We start from the raw sequence: 18,987 nt of genomic DNA, 5'->3' as shown, positions 1-18,987 counted from the left end.
GACCATATGCTGCACACTGCATCATACTGGTCTGCATGGCTGTCGTCCCAGAAGTAAGCCTATTCTAAAGATGATGCACAAGAAACCCCACAAACAGTTTGCTGAAGACAAGCAGACTACGGACATGGATGACTGTAACCATGTTCTGTGGTCTGATGAGACCAAGATAAACTTATTTGGTTCAGATGGTGTTAAGAGTGTGGGGCGGCAACCAGGTGAGGAGTACAAAGACAAGTGTGTCTTGCCTACAGTCAAGCATGGTGGTTGGAGTGTCATGGTCTGGGGCTAAGTGAGCGCTGCCAGCACTGGGGAACTACAGTTCACTGAATGCCAACATGTACTGTGATATATTGAAGCAGAGCATGATCCCCTCCCTTCGGGAACTGGGCCGCAGGGCAGTATTCAAACATGATAACGACTCCAAACACACCTCCAAGATGACCACTGCCTTGCTAAAGAAGCTGAGGGTAAAGGTTATGGATTGGCCAAGCATGTCTCCAGACCTAAACCCTATTGAGCATCTTTGGGGCATCCTCAAACAGGAGGTGGAAGAGCGCAAGGTCTCTAATGGCGCTTTTCCACCGCAAATGTAGCTCGACTCGACTCAACTCGACTCGACTCAACTTGGTTTGGTAGCAGCACGGGTCGTTTTCCACCGCAAATAGTACCTGCTGAACGTGGGCGGGGTCGTCGTAAGGGGCTGAAAGCCTACTCCGGAGCAAAGTAGCAGAGCAGAAATTGCGAGCAGTTGTTGCACTATTAACTGAACCAACCGCCAAAAACACGGATGAAAAATGTTTAAGAAATACCCCCCCTTGTATCTGTTTGCTAAAAGAAGTAGAAGAATATTGCTACGGGCCATTAAAAGGGATGGTTGTTGTCCCGATGTGTGACTCTGCCACACAGTCAGCTGTAGGGATGCGTCACGTACATCCACGTAAACACGGGCATGATAAAGTTGACTGTTTAGTGCTTGTTTCAGGATACGTGTTTTCAAATGCAAGCCGTGTCTCAGCCTGAATATTTTATTGAGGTAATCAGTTCAGTCCGAGGCTTGTAATGTAATCGCTCGCTATCATGTCTGTCCCAGCTGGCTACTATTAGCCTAGCTGCTAGCTGCCCTACATGTCTCCTCTCGTATGATAAGTAACTTCCCCAACAACCAACACTGGGTGAGCTTAGCGAATATATGGAAAATAAATTCAGATCTGTGATGCAAATCAAATGAAAGAGAGCCAGAGAAGGCTGCACGCGGCGTAAATACACTCAAAAGTCCCGGAGAGTTGGGGAGAATAAACAACAGAATGAAGCCGGTAGTCTCTGGCCACTGATTGGCCAGACAATAGTCTCTGGCCAATCAGTGGCCGGCCGTCTGCCGACGTCACCTTTTAGCATCGGCTCAGCTCGCTTGGAACCTAGAGCGAGGCGATACCAAAAAAGCAGCCGCTACGTGGTACCAGGTACCATGAAATTGCGGTGGAAAAGCCAAAAATGCGAGTTGAGTCGAGTCGAGTCGAGCTGATACCATGCGGTGGAAAAGCGCCATAATATCCATCAGCTCTGTGATGTCGTCATGAATGAGTGGAAGAGGATTCCAGTGGCAACCTGTGAAGCTCTGGTGAACTCAAGAGGGTTAAAGCAGTGCTGGAAAATGATAGTGGTCACACAAAATATTGACACTTTGGGCCCAATTTGGAAATTTTCACTATGGGGTGTACTCACTTTTGTTGCTAGCACTTTATACATTAATGGCTGTGTGTTCAGTTATTTTGAGGGGACAGTAGATTTACACTGTTATATAAGCTGTACACTGACTACTTTACATTGTATCAAAGTGTCATTTCTTCAGCGTTGTCCCATGAAAAGATATAATGAAATATTTGAAAAAATGTGAGGGGTGTACTCACTTTTGTGAGATACTGTACGTACAAAGTCCCGTATTTGACCTATGACAGTTTGTGTTTTCATACTCCTCATGGCTGTAAACTAAAATTTCACATTTTCACATTAAAAAATGTGTAGCCTTCAGCAGAGGTTCCATTACATTGACTGGGTGTGTAGACTAAGCAGTGGTGGAGAAATGTCTATTGTCTGCTGTGGTTACAGGTTACACTGGGATTTACAGGCCACTCTTATATCTAGTGAATAAAGGTGGTTTCTACAACAGGAGGTGCACAACTGGAGGTGCACAACTATACAGTATAGGCAAGTACTGTATACATAAAGGGATCCTCCATTGAGCACCTGAGGCAAGACAATGGAACGTAGTTTGGGAGTATGTAACACAATCGTTTTATTTTATTTCTGAAAAGGTGCTATCTTGCTATGAAATAATTCAGTGTAAAATTATGAAAAAAAGTCCTGCGTTCAAAATGTTGGTAACCCGGCGATTTAGTAGCCTGGCTCCGCCCGCCCTACTTCCGGCCAAATTTTATTTTCCCTTCAGTAGTCAGTCTGGGTGTACAGCCCATTTCCCAGTTTTGCCGGAGATTCGACAGCCGGTCCAATCAGCGAACAGAGCGAGTGGCTGAGAACGATGACGTCGAAGTCGCGCTCCAGTTTCAGTTGCAGTTGCCAGAAGCCGGCTCATGACACACGTGACGACCAAAGGTTATGCGATTGGTTGGCTAATCCAGAGTGGCACTGGGCAGATCCAACAGTTTTAAACTTTAACAGACACCCGCCTCCATGAGTGAACGTTTGCCAATTACAGCACTGCCAGACCTTCTGTACAAATGAAATGAAGTACGATGGTCTGGTAGCACCAGGCTAGCGATTTAGTGCAATGTGTACATTAGTTTGAGGACTCACAGATAGTGTGGAGCAACCTATTGAAATGCTGGATCCTACATTTCCCATAACAACCAATTACAAATAACAACAGCTCTTTCTTAGACCCTTTGCAGATCCATGTGTCCACCGTGCCTCTAGTGTGTAACTCAGGCTTTCTGTCATACATTTGTATTCTCCAAGTCCATGGTGAAAAACCCCTGATGACATCACAAGGGTTTTGCTTTCTTAGGTCGATCGAGTTTTTAGGAGCATTTTCAAATGTCCCTCACTCGCCTCTCTCACTGAACAGATAAGTCCCAGTGTCACTCACTAGCAGCTTTCTGCCTTCACACTACACAGATCATCCATCAAATAAACACATGGAACATTTTCTTCCCGTAAAATCCTCATACAGCCAACTTGAAAACTGTTTCTGTCCAGTAAATGTCTGCTACCACAAAGCCTGATGAAGACAGTGTGTCCCGCCTCTCTTGTCATGTGTCATGTCATAATAACATTGTATTATAGCAGCATGTTCATGGTTATAGCACCAGGTGATACAACATTTGAATGCTACTTTACTCATAATACATCAGTGATAATAATACTAACACTGAGTTCATGAGTTCAATTGTTGGACTTACTGTATTGTGCTGTGGGGATACAGCGGGTATGTCAAGTTAAGTTACTTTATTAGTCAATTGCTACTTTGAAATGTGTCTTTTCACATTTCCCCTCTCAAGTTACCATACTTAGGAGGAGGTTTAGAGCACAGGGTCAGCGCCCCTGGAGCAGTTTGGGGTTGAGTGTCTTGCTCAAGGACACAGAGTGAGTGAGTGTGAGTGTGAGTGTGAGTGTGAGTGTGTGTGTGTGTGTGTGTGTGTGTGTGAGTGCTTACTCTCTCTCTTTGAGCAGGACTTTCTGGGCCTGGTCCAGGCGCAGCTGCAGGGCGTTGAGTCTGCTGCAGTCTTCCTCCACTGTGGGGATGTCGTCCCACAGCGCTCTGCTGCGCTCCTGTCTGCTCAGAGTGGAGGAGGAGCGGGAGCTGGCTGAGTGAGCAGCACTGTCCCAGGGTTCACACAGGACAGGGCCCAGCTCCTCACAGTCCTGACACAGAGAGGGAGGAGACCATGACACCACCATAGCAGTTTATTGGTAAAGGCAAGGCAAGGCAAGTTTATTTATATAGCACAATTCAGACACAAGGCCATTAAAAGTGCTTTACAGGGGCAAGATTAAAATACATCATACACATTAGAAAAGCGAATGAATAGAAATAAAGAGACCGCTATGCTACTGCCATGTTAGATATCAAGGTAACATCGCTACAAATCTTGGTGAGCCGCCAAATTTGAGCGGTGCATACGTTAGTTTGAGGACTCACAAATAGTGTGGAGCAACCTATTGAAATGCTGGAGCCCTTCTTTCTTAGACCCTTTGCAGATCCATGTGTCCACCGTGCCTCTAGTGTGTAACTCAGGCTTTCGTCATACATTTGTATTCTCCAAGTCCATGGTGAAAAACCCCTAATGACATCACAAGGGTTTTGCTTTCTTAGGTCGATCGAGTTTCAACAGATAAGTCACAATGGCCCTCATTTATCAACCGTGCGTAGACCAGAAAAGTGGGTGTACGCACATTTCCACGCAAACCTCGGCATTTATCAATATGGACGTGAGCGTAGGGTACGCTAAAAATCCCACGCCAGCTCTCAGCTCGTGTACGCAAGTTTGAAAACAGCATGGACTTGCAGTGCTGGGTAGCCGATGACTTTGTTGGTCAATTGTTAATAGATAATACTAATGCAGTGTTTGCTCAGACCGAAATAAACATATTTGTAGTGAATATAGACATGTATTTCATTAATTAAGACTTTTAACTCTAAAGTGAATTACTTGACTCTACAGCAGAAGGTTGGTGTCAAAACCCCCCAAACATTCCTCTGCCTTGACACGAGGTGGGCCTCCCCGGCAGATCCTCTCAAGAAAACGTGGAGTGGGCTCAGGAACTGGACAGGGCTCTTGTGGTTGCTTGGGCGCCTTCTGGAGCTGGTAGCTAGCATGCTGGGGCTGGTAGCTAGCATGCTGGGGCTGGTAGCTAGCATGCTGGGGCTGGTAGCTAGCATGCTGGGGCTGGTAGCTAGCATGCTGGGGCTGGTAGCCAGCATGCTGGGGTTGGTAGCTAGCATGCTGGTTGCAAGAGGCCGGGGGCTGGAGCTGGTTGCTGGAAGCCGGGGGCTGTTGTTTGCTGCTGGAAGCTGGGGCTGGAGCTTGCTGCTGGAGTCCGGGGGCAACTCGGAAGCTGGAGAGCATTGTGCATCGACTGCCCACTCGGGTAAGGCGCCCTCCAACTCGGGCTTAGAAGCGACAGCTTTGTAAGTACGCGGCAACACAGCCACCTGCTCCTTCCTGCTGGGAATGTTCTCCCAGCTGTCCATGGCAATGATAATAGAAAACAACATGTCTTCCAACTCACGGCAAAAAAGAGCGTCTGCTGGGTCCAATTCGGGTCCTTGCATTATGTTATGGTGAGGTAGGCAGGCAGGCAAGCAGGACCCAAATGCAGAACGTTAAAAGTAAAGGGTAGTTTATTAAAGGAATACTTCACCCGTACGGAACCAGCGTTCTATCATTATAAAATAACTATTATAATATAATGAATGAGGTTTTTCTTCCCTCAGTATTCCCTTAGTCTTCCCTTGGCCCAGCTGTCCTGTTATTCCTGACCCTTACTGTGATGTCACAGTAAGGAAACTGTAGGGCTAGACAGTGAGACCATAAAACACTCTTTCTGCCTTTTCTCAGGTTAAGATGATCCGATTTATTTTTTTTTTGCACATTTATACAAAATAGGATCTCCGAGTTCAATACACCGAGGCTCAAAAAATTACAAAAACTCCCAAGGCAAAAAGGCAAAAAGGCAAAAAAACACAGAGAGCACAGTACACAAGAAACACGGGACGAGACTCACCAACAACGACAGGACAAACCATAATGCAAGGACAAAGAACAAAGGAATGACAAGGGGTATATAAACTAGACATAACAAGACACAGGTGTAACACATCAGGGCGGGCCAGTAATCAAACAAGAGGGAAACTTGACAGGACATGGGGAGAAACAAGACAGACATACCAAACTAAAACAGGAAACACAGGGACACCACCAAAACAAGACAAGACACAGACAGACCATGACAAAAGAGCTACTAAATTGATTCCAGGAATGAAATATAATAATGTGAAGAGTATGAAGTATGAATATGAAGAAGAGAGATGTAGAGAATGACGTTTACCAACTCTTGTGTTACAGAAGATACGGAGGAGACATGATTGTGCTTAAATGTAATATACAGTCCACTGTTTAGCCCATATTCCACTGCTGGAATAGATATGATCTTTAGAGGGAATTATTTCAAAGTAAAACCCCAGAGATTAGCACTGGTGCCAAACAGAGCTCCTGCCAGTGATCCCATTAAAGTAAATCGACCTTTTGCCACAAAATGTCTCCATCTAAAAAGCTGTATTGAACGAGCCTTCATTTGAAACGCCTGTCCTGTCACTTAAAGTGTTGCAGTTTCAGTCCCAAAGTAATGCATAGTCATTGTGAATATGAATAGCATGTAGTCACAGTGGTGTTGTAAACTGCAGCAGAATTAAGTGCAAGTGATTGTGAAGTCAAGTGAATCAAACTTTTCCATCTAGCAGATCCTCTTAAGGTTTGTGCCAACCAGCCTCCACAGCAGAGCCATGACACTCTTGGCTGGCTTCTTTGGGACCAAACATTTTCACATCTCATATTATTTAACCGCCTTAACAGAGATTAAATTGGAAACATAGAGCACATAGTAAATCTGTCTGCTTTGGCACTGCAACAGTCCAAATGTTTCCCCACCCTATATCCTTCACAAGACCTTCCAGAATGTAAAACGCTAGGTCTGCGGCTCCCACAGGCTCCATAACACAGCATGCTTCTTTAAGAGTTCCTCATAAATATCTCATTCTGTGACTATATGTGGTTGAATAGTATAACGTGTAAGACCCCTATGACATCATTGTATTTAGTGGCTGTTTTTTTAAATGAAGAAGGGATGATGATGGAGGGGTGCTGGAAAATCACATCAGGCATTTGATGTTTGATGGAGAACAAGACTGGGAGTCTACAGCCATGCTAGTGGCCTGCCGTCGTTTGAAATATTGCTGTGAGGCGACATTTTGGCACCGCCTGACAGCAATTTCTTGGAAGCTTAATAAATATTACCGAAGCACTCAGTACTCACTAGAAACCATTCTACACTTTATGATCGCTGCTGATGCAACGTATGCCAAAATAAATCCTCCTGCAGCAGTGGTGTTAACTGGCTCATGATCAGCACCGATACTGAGCACACACACTACACAGTGAAACAGCAAAGACCCTGGACAACACACAGCAACTAATGACAACAGAGCAAAGGTCAATCCAGCAAGAGTCAGTAGGCAGACCAAGAAAGATGGAGGAGGGCTTTCACATCCCAAACCCAGCACTGACGCTGTAAGGCTATTCTGACAGATACTTATTTTCATGATAAGGCTTTTGGTAGAAAAACATTGGTAAAGCATTTTAGACACAAAAATTTAACCATCCAATGTACTTTACATATCATCGGAATATTTATATATCCACTGAGGTTTGCGTCATCTTAAGATCAGTGGTTGGTTTAAGCATTTTCAAAAAACATAATTTTTCTCAGATTCTGCATTTCTTCATCACCTTATTTCGAGCCTTTTCCACCATGTGTCTGATACGATCCGTTTTAGCTCCCGCCTCTGTGAACAGCCCAGTCTGCTCTGATTGGCCAGATTAACATAGGAGTGTTGACTGCTTGCCTTAGCAAAGGTACCTGTGGAGCCTCAGGTGGGACTACCTATGGGAAGCATGATATGCTAATGAGCTAAAGAGAGTTACATCACAATCCACAGCTCACTTGAACAGCGTGCCTATTCAAACACTGTCTGACCTAAACGGTTGTCTTTAACGGGCTGGTAGAGACAGAGAAATACCCAAATGTGTTCACAAAATCTTAAAGTCTTTCAATATATTGTATTTCCCCTTTAACTGACATTTAAGACAGACTGATGTCACATTCTTTTTCAGATGTGTATATGCTCGACCCAAGCCCCAACCACAGCGAGTTCTACCAGCATCCAATGAGGAAGTAGTCTGGCTGGCCGGGTTTCGCCAGCGTCTATAAGCCCTTCCATCGGCTACCAGCGTAACTCCTCCCCTTCCTGTTGCTTGCTTCCCGTATTGAGCTCGCCCTCAAACTCGGAAACAATTCGCTCACAGCCAACCTGTGTGTGTCTGTGAGGGTATGAATAATTAGGAGCTCAGTCTCTTGAGTGACAGCTACCCGCCCGTTGGCCCTCACTTCACCTCAGAGGTATACGTCAGCTAGATGGGCATATCTCCCTCCACCCGACGTCACATCAATGCCCTTTTCGGAAGGGGAAATGAGGCGAAGTAAAAGAATGACAAGATGGTGACGCGCATAAGCCAGGACGATTGGATGCAGTTGGAATAACTGAGATCAGCCCGGATGCTACATCCATTTTATATACTATCTATGGCTGGACCATAAGCATAGTGGTTTAATGTAAAGGTATGTGGAGCGGAGCACAGAGCTGGGATGCTGCTGCTGTAGTTGCAGATAATCCCCAACAGAGGGAGCCAGTGTATAACAGATAACACACACACACACACACACCACACTGTGCCACATGTGGAAGCACTCAGTGTGTGTTAGAACAAGAACAATAGAGGGAGACAGGAAACGGGCCTCTACTGTGTGTGAGCACCGGTCAGTCATACAACCATGGCCAGCACTGCTACCTCCAGGGACAGACGTGTTAACATGGTTAACTCAGGACACTACTTGTATGAGTGTGTGTGTGTGTGTGTGTGTGTGTGTGTGTGTGTGTGTGTGTGTGTGTGTGTGTGTCACCACCATGTCCGGGCTGGACAAGTGAAGTCTGATAGGAAAGGACAGCAACCTTTATGTATTCATTTCTGCTTTGACACAGGAACCTTCATTATAAGGTTACAGTCCAAACAGAGGGAACCACTGCTGCATTACACACACACACACACACACACACACACACACACACACACACACACACACACACACACACACACACACACACACACACACACACACACACACACACACACACACACACACACACACACACACAGGGAGATGTATAGAGTAGTTGGAACACACAGGGGGTCAAAGCAGTGTTATCATATGGGACAACAGAGTGCTAGTGTCAGTGTGAATGCTAATGCTGCTACACTGCTACCACTGCTGTGTGAGTACCTATCCGGACACAACAACAACAGTTTCCCGTCCTTAGAGACATTTCTTATTTTCCACAAGATGTGAGACAAATAAATCTCATCTATGACAATGGATGTTTAAATGGAACCAATAAAAGTGTTGACTGAAGGAGGCCAGATTTACTAAATGGTGTTTCATATTGCATCCAGCATCTTTGGCGTCATTGACTTCTAATAGTTCATGCCAAGCAGCATGAACTATATTATACAGTGGAGGAAATAAGTATTTGATCCCTCACTGATTTTGTAAGTTTGCTCACTTACAATGAAATGAATGGTCTATAATTTTAATGCAAGGTTTATTTTAACAGTGATGGACAGAATATCAAAAAGAAAATCCAGAAAATCACATAAAAAAAAGTTAGAAACTATTTTGCATTTCATTGAGTGAAATAAGTATGTGATCCCCTATCAAAACATTGCTTAGTACTTGGTGGAGAAACCCTTGTTGGCAAGTGCAGAGGTCAGACATGTCTTGTAGTTGATGACCAGGTTTGCACACACCTCAGGAGGATATTTGGACCACTCCTCTTTGCAGATCCTCTCCTAATCTTTAAGGTTTTGAGGCTGTAGCTTGAGCTTCAGTTCCCTCCACAGATCTATTGGATTAAGGTCCGGTGACTGGCTAGGCCACTCCATGACCTTAATGTGCTTCTTCTTGAGCCACTCCTTTGTTGCCTTTGCTGTATTTTTAGGGTCATTGACGTGCTGGAAGACCCATTCACGACCCATGTTTACGGACCTGGCTGAGAGAAAGAGCTTGTCACCCAGTATTTCATGGTACAATCCATTAAGGCATAGTGTGTTACAAATGGTTTTCTTGGTGACTGTGGTCCCAGCTGCTTTGGGATCATAAAAAAGCTCCTCCTGTGTAGATTTGGGCTGATCCCTCACCTTTCTCATGATCATTGATACCCCACAAGGTGAGATCTTGCATGGAGCCCCAGACCGAGGAAGATTGATGGTCATTTTGTGTTTCTTTCATTTTCGAATAATCGCACCAACAGTTGTCTCCTTTCACAGCCAGCTTCTCGCCAATGGCCTCTAGCCCATTCCGGCCTTGCGCAGGTTAACAATCTTGTCCCTGATGTCCTTAGACAGCTCTTTCGTCTTGCCCATGATGGAGATGTTGGAGTTTGATTTATTGACTCTGTGGACAGGTGTGTTTTATACAGGAAACTAGTTGAGGAATACTTTTTTAAAGCACAAGGACTAATCTGTGGGAGCCAGAAATCTTTATGGTTGGTAGAGGATCAAACACTTATTTCACTCAATGAAATGCAAAATAATTTACAGGGGAGAATGGGGGAATCTGAGGCATCGGGTAATGTGAGCCACCCCCTGTATCTAGGCAACGGAAAACATTTGTGGTCATGTGAGATATATGTTTTCAAGACCCTCTCACTTCCCCTTGGCCCTGAAAGAGAGGACCTCATGGTGATGTGGTAAGCATGTTTTTTTCACCAAAATAGGTATTTTGCATGTAAAAGTAAATTGTCTTGCTGTCAACTTAATCAACTGTTGTGCCAAAGCAAATGTATTCACGTAGAAAAACATCTATCATAAGTTGATGAACTACCAACATATACAAACCATGTGATGATATTAGCTAAAGATTAGCCTGAAATGCTAAGAGAGGTAGTATTTTCTCAAATTGTGGTGGTGGGGGAAAGTGAGCCAAATGCTGTGGGGGAAAGTGAGCCACTGTCTCACTTTCCCCTACCATGAGGCACAAGTTAAGTTAAACATAAACACTTAAACATATTTTAATGTAATATTACATAACATATGTTTTATTTTAATGTCATACACATTGTAGAAAAGCCATCATGCCAAGGAAATACACCAGGAAGACGACCTGGGGCAACCACACGGAAAGAGCACCTTCTCATCTTTCCCTGTAACCTTCAGGGCTGGAATGTAGAGTAGGCCTAGTTTTAGAGTATGACAGGCTGAAGTTATAATCCAGTTGGGTCTTCTCCTGTGTTCTGAGTCCCTGTGTTTTGAGTCTTGCTGGTTCTGATTTTCCTATGCTTTGACCCCCAGACACAAGCTGGCTCTAAGGGTCCTGTGTTCTGACCCCCAGACTGTGTTCTAATCTAACTGGTTCTATCTTTCATTTGAATCTTATTAAAACCTTTTGAATTATGATATGTTGTATTTGATGTTGTTCAAAGTTACTTTCAAGTGTTTAGAAAATTTGCTTTGCTTAATTGACCAAACCCCATCATTATTTTACTAGTCCGATATTAGTTCTGGAATGTGTGGCTAGCTTTCAGGATTCTAACTGTTATAGAAGACATAAAACTGTCTTTTAACCCCTCTGCTTCCAGCACTTTACCGTGTCCCCCAGCTGCTACAGCTATATTTGAGCAATTTTCACCAGTGACCCTTGATGATCTGAGAGATATTATTAAGCACATGAAACCTTCTACATCCCCCAATGATGCTATGCCCTCTCAGATAATCAAAGTCGCCTTTGAAACCATCGGTCCGAGCATTCTGATCATTATAAACACTTGCCTTGTCTCTGCCACTGTTCCCTCATGTTTCAAGCACGCGGTTGTCCAGCTGTTGCTTAAAAAACATAACCTGGATGTTAATTGCCCAAATAACTACCGTCCAATATCGAAACTACCATTCATCTCAAATTCTTGAAAAAGCAGTCCTTTCTCAAGTATTTGCCAATGTCTTGGAGCCCTTTCAGTCTGGCTTGAAGGCACGCCACAGCACTGAAACGGCTCTGCTAAAAGTGTCTAATGACTTACTCCTCACACTAAACACAGGCGAGAACGCCATCTTAGTCTTATTAGACCTCAGTGCTGCCTTCGATACAGTCGACCACCCCACTCTTCTAGCCCGTCTCCATCAGTGGGTTGGTATAAGGGGCTCAGCTCTGCAGTGGTTCTCCTCCTACCTCTCCCATAGATCCTTTTCAGTGTCCATAGGTCAGCACTCCTCCTCCTCTGCCCCGCTGTCTTGTGGGGTCCCCCAAGGGTCCATCCTGGGTCCAATTATATATGCTCCCACAGGGGAATATAATCAGAAAATATAACCTGTCTTTCCACTTTTACGCCGACGACTCACAATTATATCTCCCTCTGAGATCCGGGGACTGCCTTCAGACGCTCCAAGAGTGTCTCAAGGAGATAAATGACTGGATGGGGGATCATTTCCTCCAGCTTAACAATAGCAAAACAGAAGTCATCATCTTTAGCCCCTCCAAATTCAAAAAACCCATCTTCACTGACCTAGGTAGTCTAACCTCATTCATTAAACCATCCGCTAGAAATCTGGGCGTCATTTTTGATTCTGAGCTACGCTTTAAAAAGCAAATCTCATCCGTAGTGAAGAACAGCTTCTACCAGCTCAGAACCATCTTTAAAATAAAGCACTCCCTATCATATCACAACCTTGAAATAGTTATCCATGCTTTCATAACATCACGGCTGGATTACTGTAACTCCCTCTACCTTGGTCTCCCTCAGTCCCTCATATCACGCCTACAAATAGTTCAGAATGCAGCAGCAAGACTGTTGACTGGGTCAAAAAAGTGGGAACACATCACACCCGTTCTTGCTTCCCTTCACTGGCTACCAGTACAACAAAGGATAATTTTTAAGAGAGTTCTCATGGTATTCAAAGCCCTCAATGGTCAGGCCCCATCTTATATAGCAGACCTTGTACACCCCCACTCAGCCCCTAGGTCCCTAAGATCCTCAAATAAGGGTCTTCTCCACATCCCCCGATCCAGACTGAAACAAAAAGTTGACCGGGCCTTCGCAGTAGCAGCTCCACGCTTGTGGAACCAACTGCCACCTGACATACGTGATGCCCCCTCCATTTATGCCTTTAAATCAAGGCTCAAAACCCATCTGTACAACCTGGCTTTCCCTCCCCATTAGCTATCTGACCTCTGCACTACTGTCTATGTTTGTGTGCCTCTGCACTACTGTCTATGTGTGTGTGTGTGTGTGGATGTCTGGGTTATATGTCCTTTATATTTTTATCTTTATGTTTTCTATTGTTGTTGTTATTTTGCCTTCATGTTGGCCTACTGAATGCACTATGTACAGCACTTTGGTCAGTGCAAACTGTTATAAGTGTGCTTTTATAAATACATTTTACTTACTTACTACAATATGTGTTGTTATGGTAGTTTCAGAGTGGAAAAAGTAAGTGGTTCACTTTACCCCCTTGATTTTTCTGGTCTGTCTCAGTTTACCCCACAGCTGGGGTAAAGTGAGCCACATGACAACTGTTTTTTAAACAATCATATTTTCACTGCCCTTTGTCTTGAACAAATTCTGCTAATGCCCATTTCTAGGAAACATCCTGAATTAATGGGAAATGTGTAAATTTCAGTGATACATCCTTTCAGCTCGTTTAGAGGGGAGCAAATGTAAAAAGTGGCTCAGATTACCCCGTTCTCCCGTATATTTTTTATGTGATTTTCTGGATTTTCTTTTTGATATTCTGTCTATCACTGTTAAAATAAACCTAGCTTTAAAATGATAGACCGCTCATTTCTTTGTAAGTGGGCAAACATGCAAAATCGGTGAGGGATCATATACTTATTTCCTCCACTGTATACTGTATATATTGAACTCAATTGTGAGTGAGTGAGTGAGTGAGTGAGTGAGTGAGTGAGTGAGTGAGTGAGTGAGTGAGTGAGTGAGTGAGTGAGTGAGTGAGTGAGTGAGTGAGTGAGTGAGTGAGTGAGTGAGTGAGTGAGTGAGTGACAGACAGGATAACTTGTTATGTTACTCTGGTTTACCTGGTATCACCATGGCCTAAAACCCAGTCACCACGTGCTCACTAACAGCAGAACCTAGAGCCGGACTCCCAAAGTGTGTGTGTGTGTGTGTGTGTGTGTGTGTGTGTGTGTGTGTGTGTGTGTGTGTGTGTGTGTGTGTGTGTGTGTTTGTGTGTGCGTCTCATATATAGGACAATTCCCCTACGCACACAGTGAAGGTGAGCCATCCAACAGGGGTGGAGACACAGGCTGACCTACATTCAGGTCAGCAGCACTCTCATAACACAGTGACTCTCTCTCCAATTTATTCCATACCCTGAATGTTTCCCCACAGATCAAACAAGCCTCCTCCCTCGTACAAAGACAGAAACATTTTGATTCAACTACAAAAAGCAAGTCAGCAGCTAAGAACACAAACACATTGCAAATTAGCATTAGCTTATTAATCATACAAACCTGCTCTCCAGATCTAGAGCAGCACATTTTTAATTCTGATGGTAATTTGTGGATGAATCCCTTTCCTTAGAAAATTTCAGAAGAAATGCCCTTTCTGGATATTAATAATACAGAGATGTATAATACGAAGCAAATCTTCTCATGTAAGTGAGTTGGAACCACCATGTGTTTGGTAGTTCTTGGTGATCAAGGACTTTAACTATTTATTGAATCACGTGATCCAAATAGTTGATTAACAGGAACCATCTCCCATCTACAGTAGTTCATTCATCAACTTTAATAGTAGAAAATGAACTCAGCTCTTTCACATCCTTATTCCTTTTGTAAATCAGCAAAAGGTTGGGTTGGTTGTGAAGATAAAATTCTCAATATCGACAATGAGAAATTATGTTTATCCTTTCAGAAATAAAGAATTACTAGAACTACCGCCTGGCAGCTATATGCCTCTGCCTCTATATGCGTATAATTGCAGAGCGGTGAAAGTCCAGTGGTGGTAGGCAATAAGGTAAAGCTCCTAAGAAACTATGGAAGCCTACAAGGCCACTGTGACCTCACAATGTGTGAGGTTGAGGTAACCTCTGAACTTTGACCTCCAAAATGTAATTAGTTCACCCTTGCATCCAGGTGTAAGTTTGTGCCAAATTTGACCAAACTCCCTCAATACATTCTTCAAATATTGTGACTTTGACCTCCAAAATGTAATCAGTTTCACCTCCAGTCAAAGTGTGAGTTGTTCTGCCAGATTTAAGGGAAAATCCCTCAAAGCGTTCATGAGATATTGAGTTCATAATGAATGACATCATAGTGACTTTGACGTCTGACCTCCAACATCCAATAAGTTCCTCCTTGAATCAGAGTGGGCATTTGTGCAAAATTTGAAGGAAATCCCTCAGTGTGTAGTGATGAGTTTTTGCGAACAGCATTTACTAACAGAAAGAACAGCTTAACGTGTGAAAAAAGTTGCAGAGTATCCTACTAACTGCCTTTGCAAAGGAGAGACTGCGCTCTTTGGACGTTGACCACAGAAAAACTGGTGATGGGTGAATTTGGAGGTGGGCTGTCGCCGTGCCCACCTAATCAGAAGCTAAGAATGGTCCTGATATAGTAAATAGACATATTTTAATTGGCTCACTTTTGATTGGGTGGGCAGGCCCACCCTTGCCCCATGGCTGCTGCCGGCCCCGTTTGCCATTATGAATCGCCATTCAAAAACAGCTTGATAAAGCTGGGTGGGCTATAATTGGGGGAAATATAATTTGCCCAAATTGAGTGATAGGTTACACAATTAAGAAAAAACAACGATGGGCCTGTTCATAATTAATTTATATATATTTTTGGAATGTAATGAAATTGTTTAAGAAACCTCAATTTTTGGGGGCCCCCGGATCATCTCTTTTTCCTTTGCAATAAAAAAAAATATATACAGACCTATAAAAAAAATGTTTGGGGGTGGGGCCCCCCAGATACTTGGTGTCCTACGCGCTCTGCGTACCCTGCGTATAGGGAGCGGCGGCCCTGGGGTGGAGCAACAGATGCCATTCCATCACAGCACAAGTCAGGCTAAAGACCACAGGATACATACACAGGCAATACTATGGCTGAATCAATACCATTACCTTCACCTAGGCTGTCCGTGGATTGATGTCACTTTACTGCGTTTTCTCTATCTTTTTCTTTGTAGAAAGAAACTCTTCCCTCTAAATGTTCACTACAGAGACTCACCTTTTCTTGACCCATCTGTTGTCTGTCCAAGTCCAAGTCGCGCACTGGCTCTGGTTCTGGGGACCGCGGTGTGTCTGTGTGGGGCTGAGAGGGGGAGGATGGAGGGATGGATGGAGAGGGGGATGATTGAGGGATGGATGGAGAGGGGGATGATTGAAGGATGGATGGAGAGGAGGAGGTGGAGGGGTGAGCAGGAGAGGAGGAGGAGGGGTGAGCAGGAGAGGAGGAGGATGGAGGAGGACCAGTGTGTTCACACTGCAGACGTAGTGTCTCGTTCTCAGAGGCCAGCTCCTGCCTCTCCCGGCGCACACTGCTCAGCTCCTTGGTCAGGGTGTCCAGCCGCTGCCTCAGCTGACGCACCTCGTCACGGGCACGGTTACGCTCTGAACGGACCTAGGACAAGTTTAAAGACGTCATATATATACAGTATATATAGATGTAAATACATTTGTATAGGGCTATAGGGTATTAGCAAGGACTTTACGATACGATACATGTGTCACGATATGATAATATATCACCATTGCGATACGATGCATATTGGGATATATTGGAAATTCTAATTGTTTGAGATGCACCTATCTAGTGATTTAGAACATTTCAGTTTACACGTTCAGTAAGCAGCAGCAGCCCACCTTGCTCCACTTCTCTCTCCAGTTGGCAGTGCAGTCTGACCACCACCTCATGGTCTTCTCCATCTGAGCTGCTCTGGCCCGGGCCTCCTCCAGCTCCCTGAGCCTCAGCTCCTCCCTGCTCTCCCAGTCAGCGCCCCCTGCGTCCCCCATCAGGCCCAGGCCCATGCACCCTAGGCCGGGGGACAGCAGCAGGGGCGGGCTGGAGCTGGGCGTGCCTCCACTGGGGCTGGGCGTGTGGGTCAGGCTGTCAGGGGAGCGGATCCCCCGGTCTGAGCTCAGAGCCAGGCTGCACAGCAGGCCCCCTCCAGGAGACTTCCCCCCCCCTTCAGAGAGGTGGTGGGGGCTGGGGGTGTGGTTCATGATGGAGGAGGCAGTGTGTGTGGATGAAGGGGCTGGGGAAGATCAGGAGAGCATCATCTCCCCAGGCGCTGATCAGACTGCAGACAGAAAGACAAAGCTTGTGTTACTAATTTCTTTTCATCATCCTTTACTTTTGTAAAGCGTACTTGGGTTTCTTGATAGGCGCTATATAAAACAAAGCTATTATTATCATTATTAAAGCTAAACGAAGGAGTTCCCTCATTAACATTATTGTCAAGGGCGATGGAAAAAGCATCTTTTGAAACTTGTTCTTGTTTTATGTATTATAAGTATTCCTGTACTTGGCACTTCATTGAAACATTGTATGAAAGAACTACTGGACAGTCTGTCTGTCTGTCTGTCTGTCTGTCTGTCTGTCTGTCTGTCTGTCTGTCTGTCTGTCTGTCTGTCTGTCTGTCTGTCTGTCTGTCTGTCTGTCTGTCTGTCTGTCTGTCTGTTACTGATTGCTGTTGTATTATATTGTCCCAAACAAGTCTCTCTTGAGAATGAAACCCTGTGTCTGAATGAGAGTCACTATATAATTAAAGGTTTAAAAATAAAAAGTCATCTATGAGGAGAATCTGTCGACCACATGTGACTAGAAAATTAATTTGACCTATTTTAGGATTAAACAATTCAAGAATGATCAAAAGAAGTAAGAATTTAACTTTAGAACACAAACACAGTGAAGGAAATCAATGGCAGAGCCGGCGCGCTGCCTTTGGGGAGGCCCCTCGTCTGTGTTCCAAAGCTTACAGATGTAGAAGGAGGCTGGACATGGGGAAATGACTTGAGCTGCTAAATGAGGAACAGCTCACAGTACAACAACAACCAAATGACCATGAGAACACAAACAGAAACACACACAGGAATGAATGTTCAAGGGATAACTTTTTTTGAAGTGGGGTTGTATGGGGTACTTATGCATAGTGAGCTATAATTTCATCTCAAAAATGTTTGAGCTCCATTGGTCCACCATAAGGCAAATCATCTACAAACGGAGAGCTCTAAGAGTGAAGTGGACTTCCTTCGCATCGGCGGCGCCCCACCCGTCGGCCAGGCTCGAACACTTCTACGAACCGCCGCTGCGTGCTTTCCAAACTCAAGTTTTGGCCAATTGAAGGTTGCAGTCGTGGCGAATCAGCAGCAAAGGCCCACTCATGCGAAGACGTTTTGGTCAACGATGTTTCTCGAGCTATCTCGCTATAACTTTTTACACATGTGTATGCCGGTCCCCTAAGGCCGTGTACACAATTTGGTGATGATTGTGAGCACCCTCAAGTGTATCTGTGTGAGAAATTTCAAGTCAATGGGACTTACAGTGTGAGGGGCGTGGCCTCTCAAACTTTTTTCACTCGGGGCTTAATAACAGCTCCCGCTTGTGGAAAATCAAAAAAACTGAATAATAGCACACCCCATGGAGTGGGGACGGACGTTCTGTGAAATGTTTGCGTTTCTAAGTGCAACAGTGTGGGAGGAGATAGAGCTAGAAAAAAGGGAAGGAAGAATAAGATAAAGTATGGTGGATAACAATAAGTTAGTACCTCGGCTCTGAAAAAAAGAACAAAACTGCTTGTCACAACTTTGCCAGAGAGCACCTGGAGAGACCTGAAGTATTCTGGAAATCTTTGATGTGGACAGATTAGTCCAACATTGAAATTGGAATTTATAACACACATCCGTTATTTCATAAAAAATACTGGCATTGATAAAAATGAATTAATAATGGTTCAAATAAATGCAATTCCAAAAGGCACAAGAGGTTCACATACTTTCAAGCAGCACTGTACAAGGGGAAACACTTTTTGGGCTGGCCCCCTCTGCAGCATTACAATGCTGACTTTTGCTACATCTCCTACCATCTCCATAAGGTCAGAGACAAGGCAAGTTTGCCTGTTCCGTGCTG

At 44.5% G+C, this 18,987-nt stretch overlaps 1 protein-coding gene across 1 annotated transcript in view; it reads right to left on the bottom strand.

The window, feature by feature from the left end:
- The window catches only part of ccdc102a (coiled-coil domain containing 102A), a 101,627-nt gene that overhangs the window by 47,598 nt on the left and 35,042 nt on the right, over positions 1-18,987 (bottom strand). The window contains exons 2-4 of the mRNA XM_080032763.1: positions 16,722-17,158; positions 16,087-16,479; positions 3,671-3,879 (exon numbers count right to left, since the gene is read on the bottom strand). Of these exons, the coding sequence (XP_079888889.1) occupies positions 3,671-3,879; positions 16,087-16,479; positions 16,722-17,081 (962 nt within the window). The 5' untranslated portion in view covers positions 17,082-17,158. The remainder of the gene's footprint in view (positions 1-3,670; positions 3,880-16,086; positions 16,480-16,721; positions 17,159-18,987) is intronic.

This window comes from Ammodytes marinus (assembly GCF_949987685.1).
Source record: "Ammodytes marinus genome assembly, chromosome: 1".
NCBI classification, from domain to species: Eukaryota; Metazoa; Chordata; class Actinopteri; order Uranoscopiformes; family Ammodytidae; genus Ammodytes; species Ammodytes marinus.
This window is presented reverse-complemented; position numbering and strand designations above follow the sequence as displayed.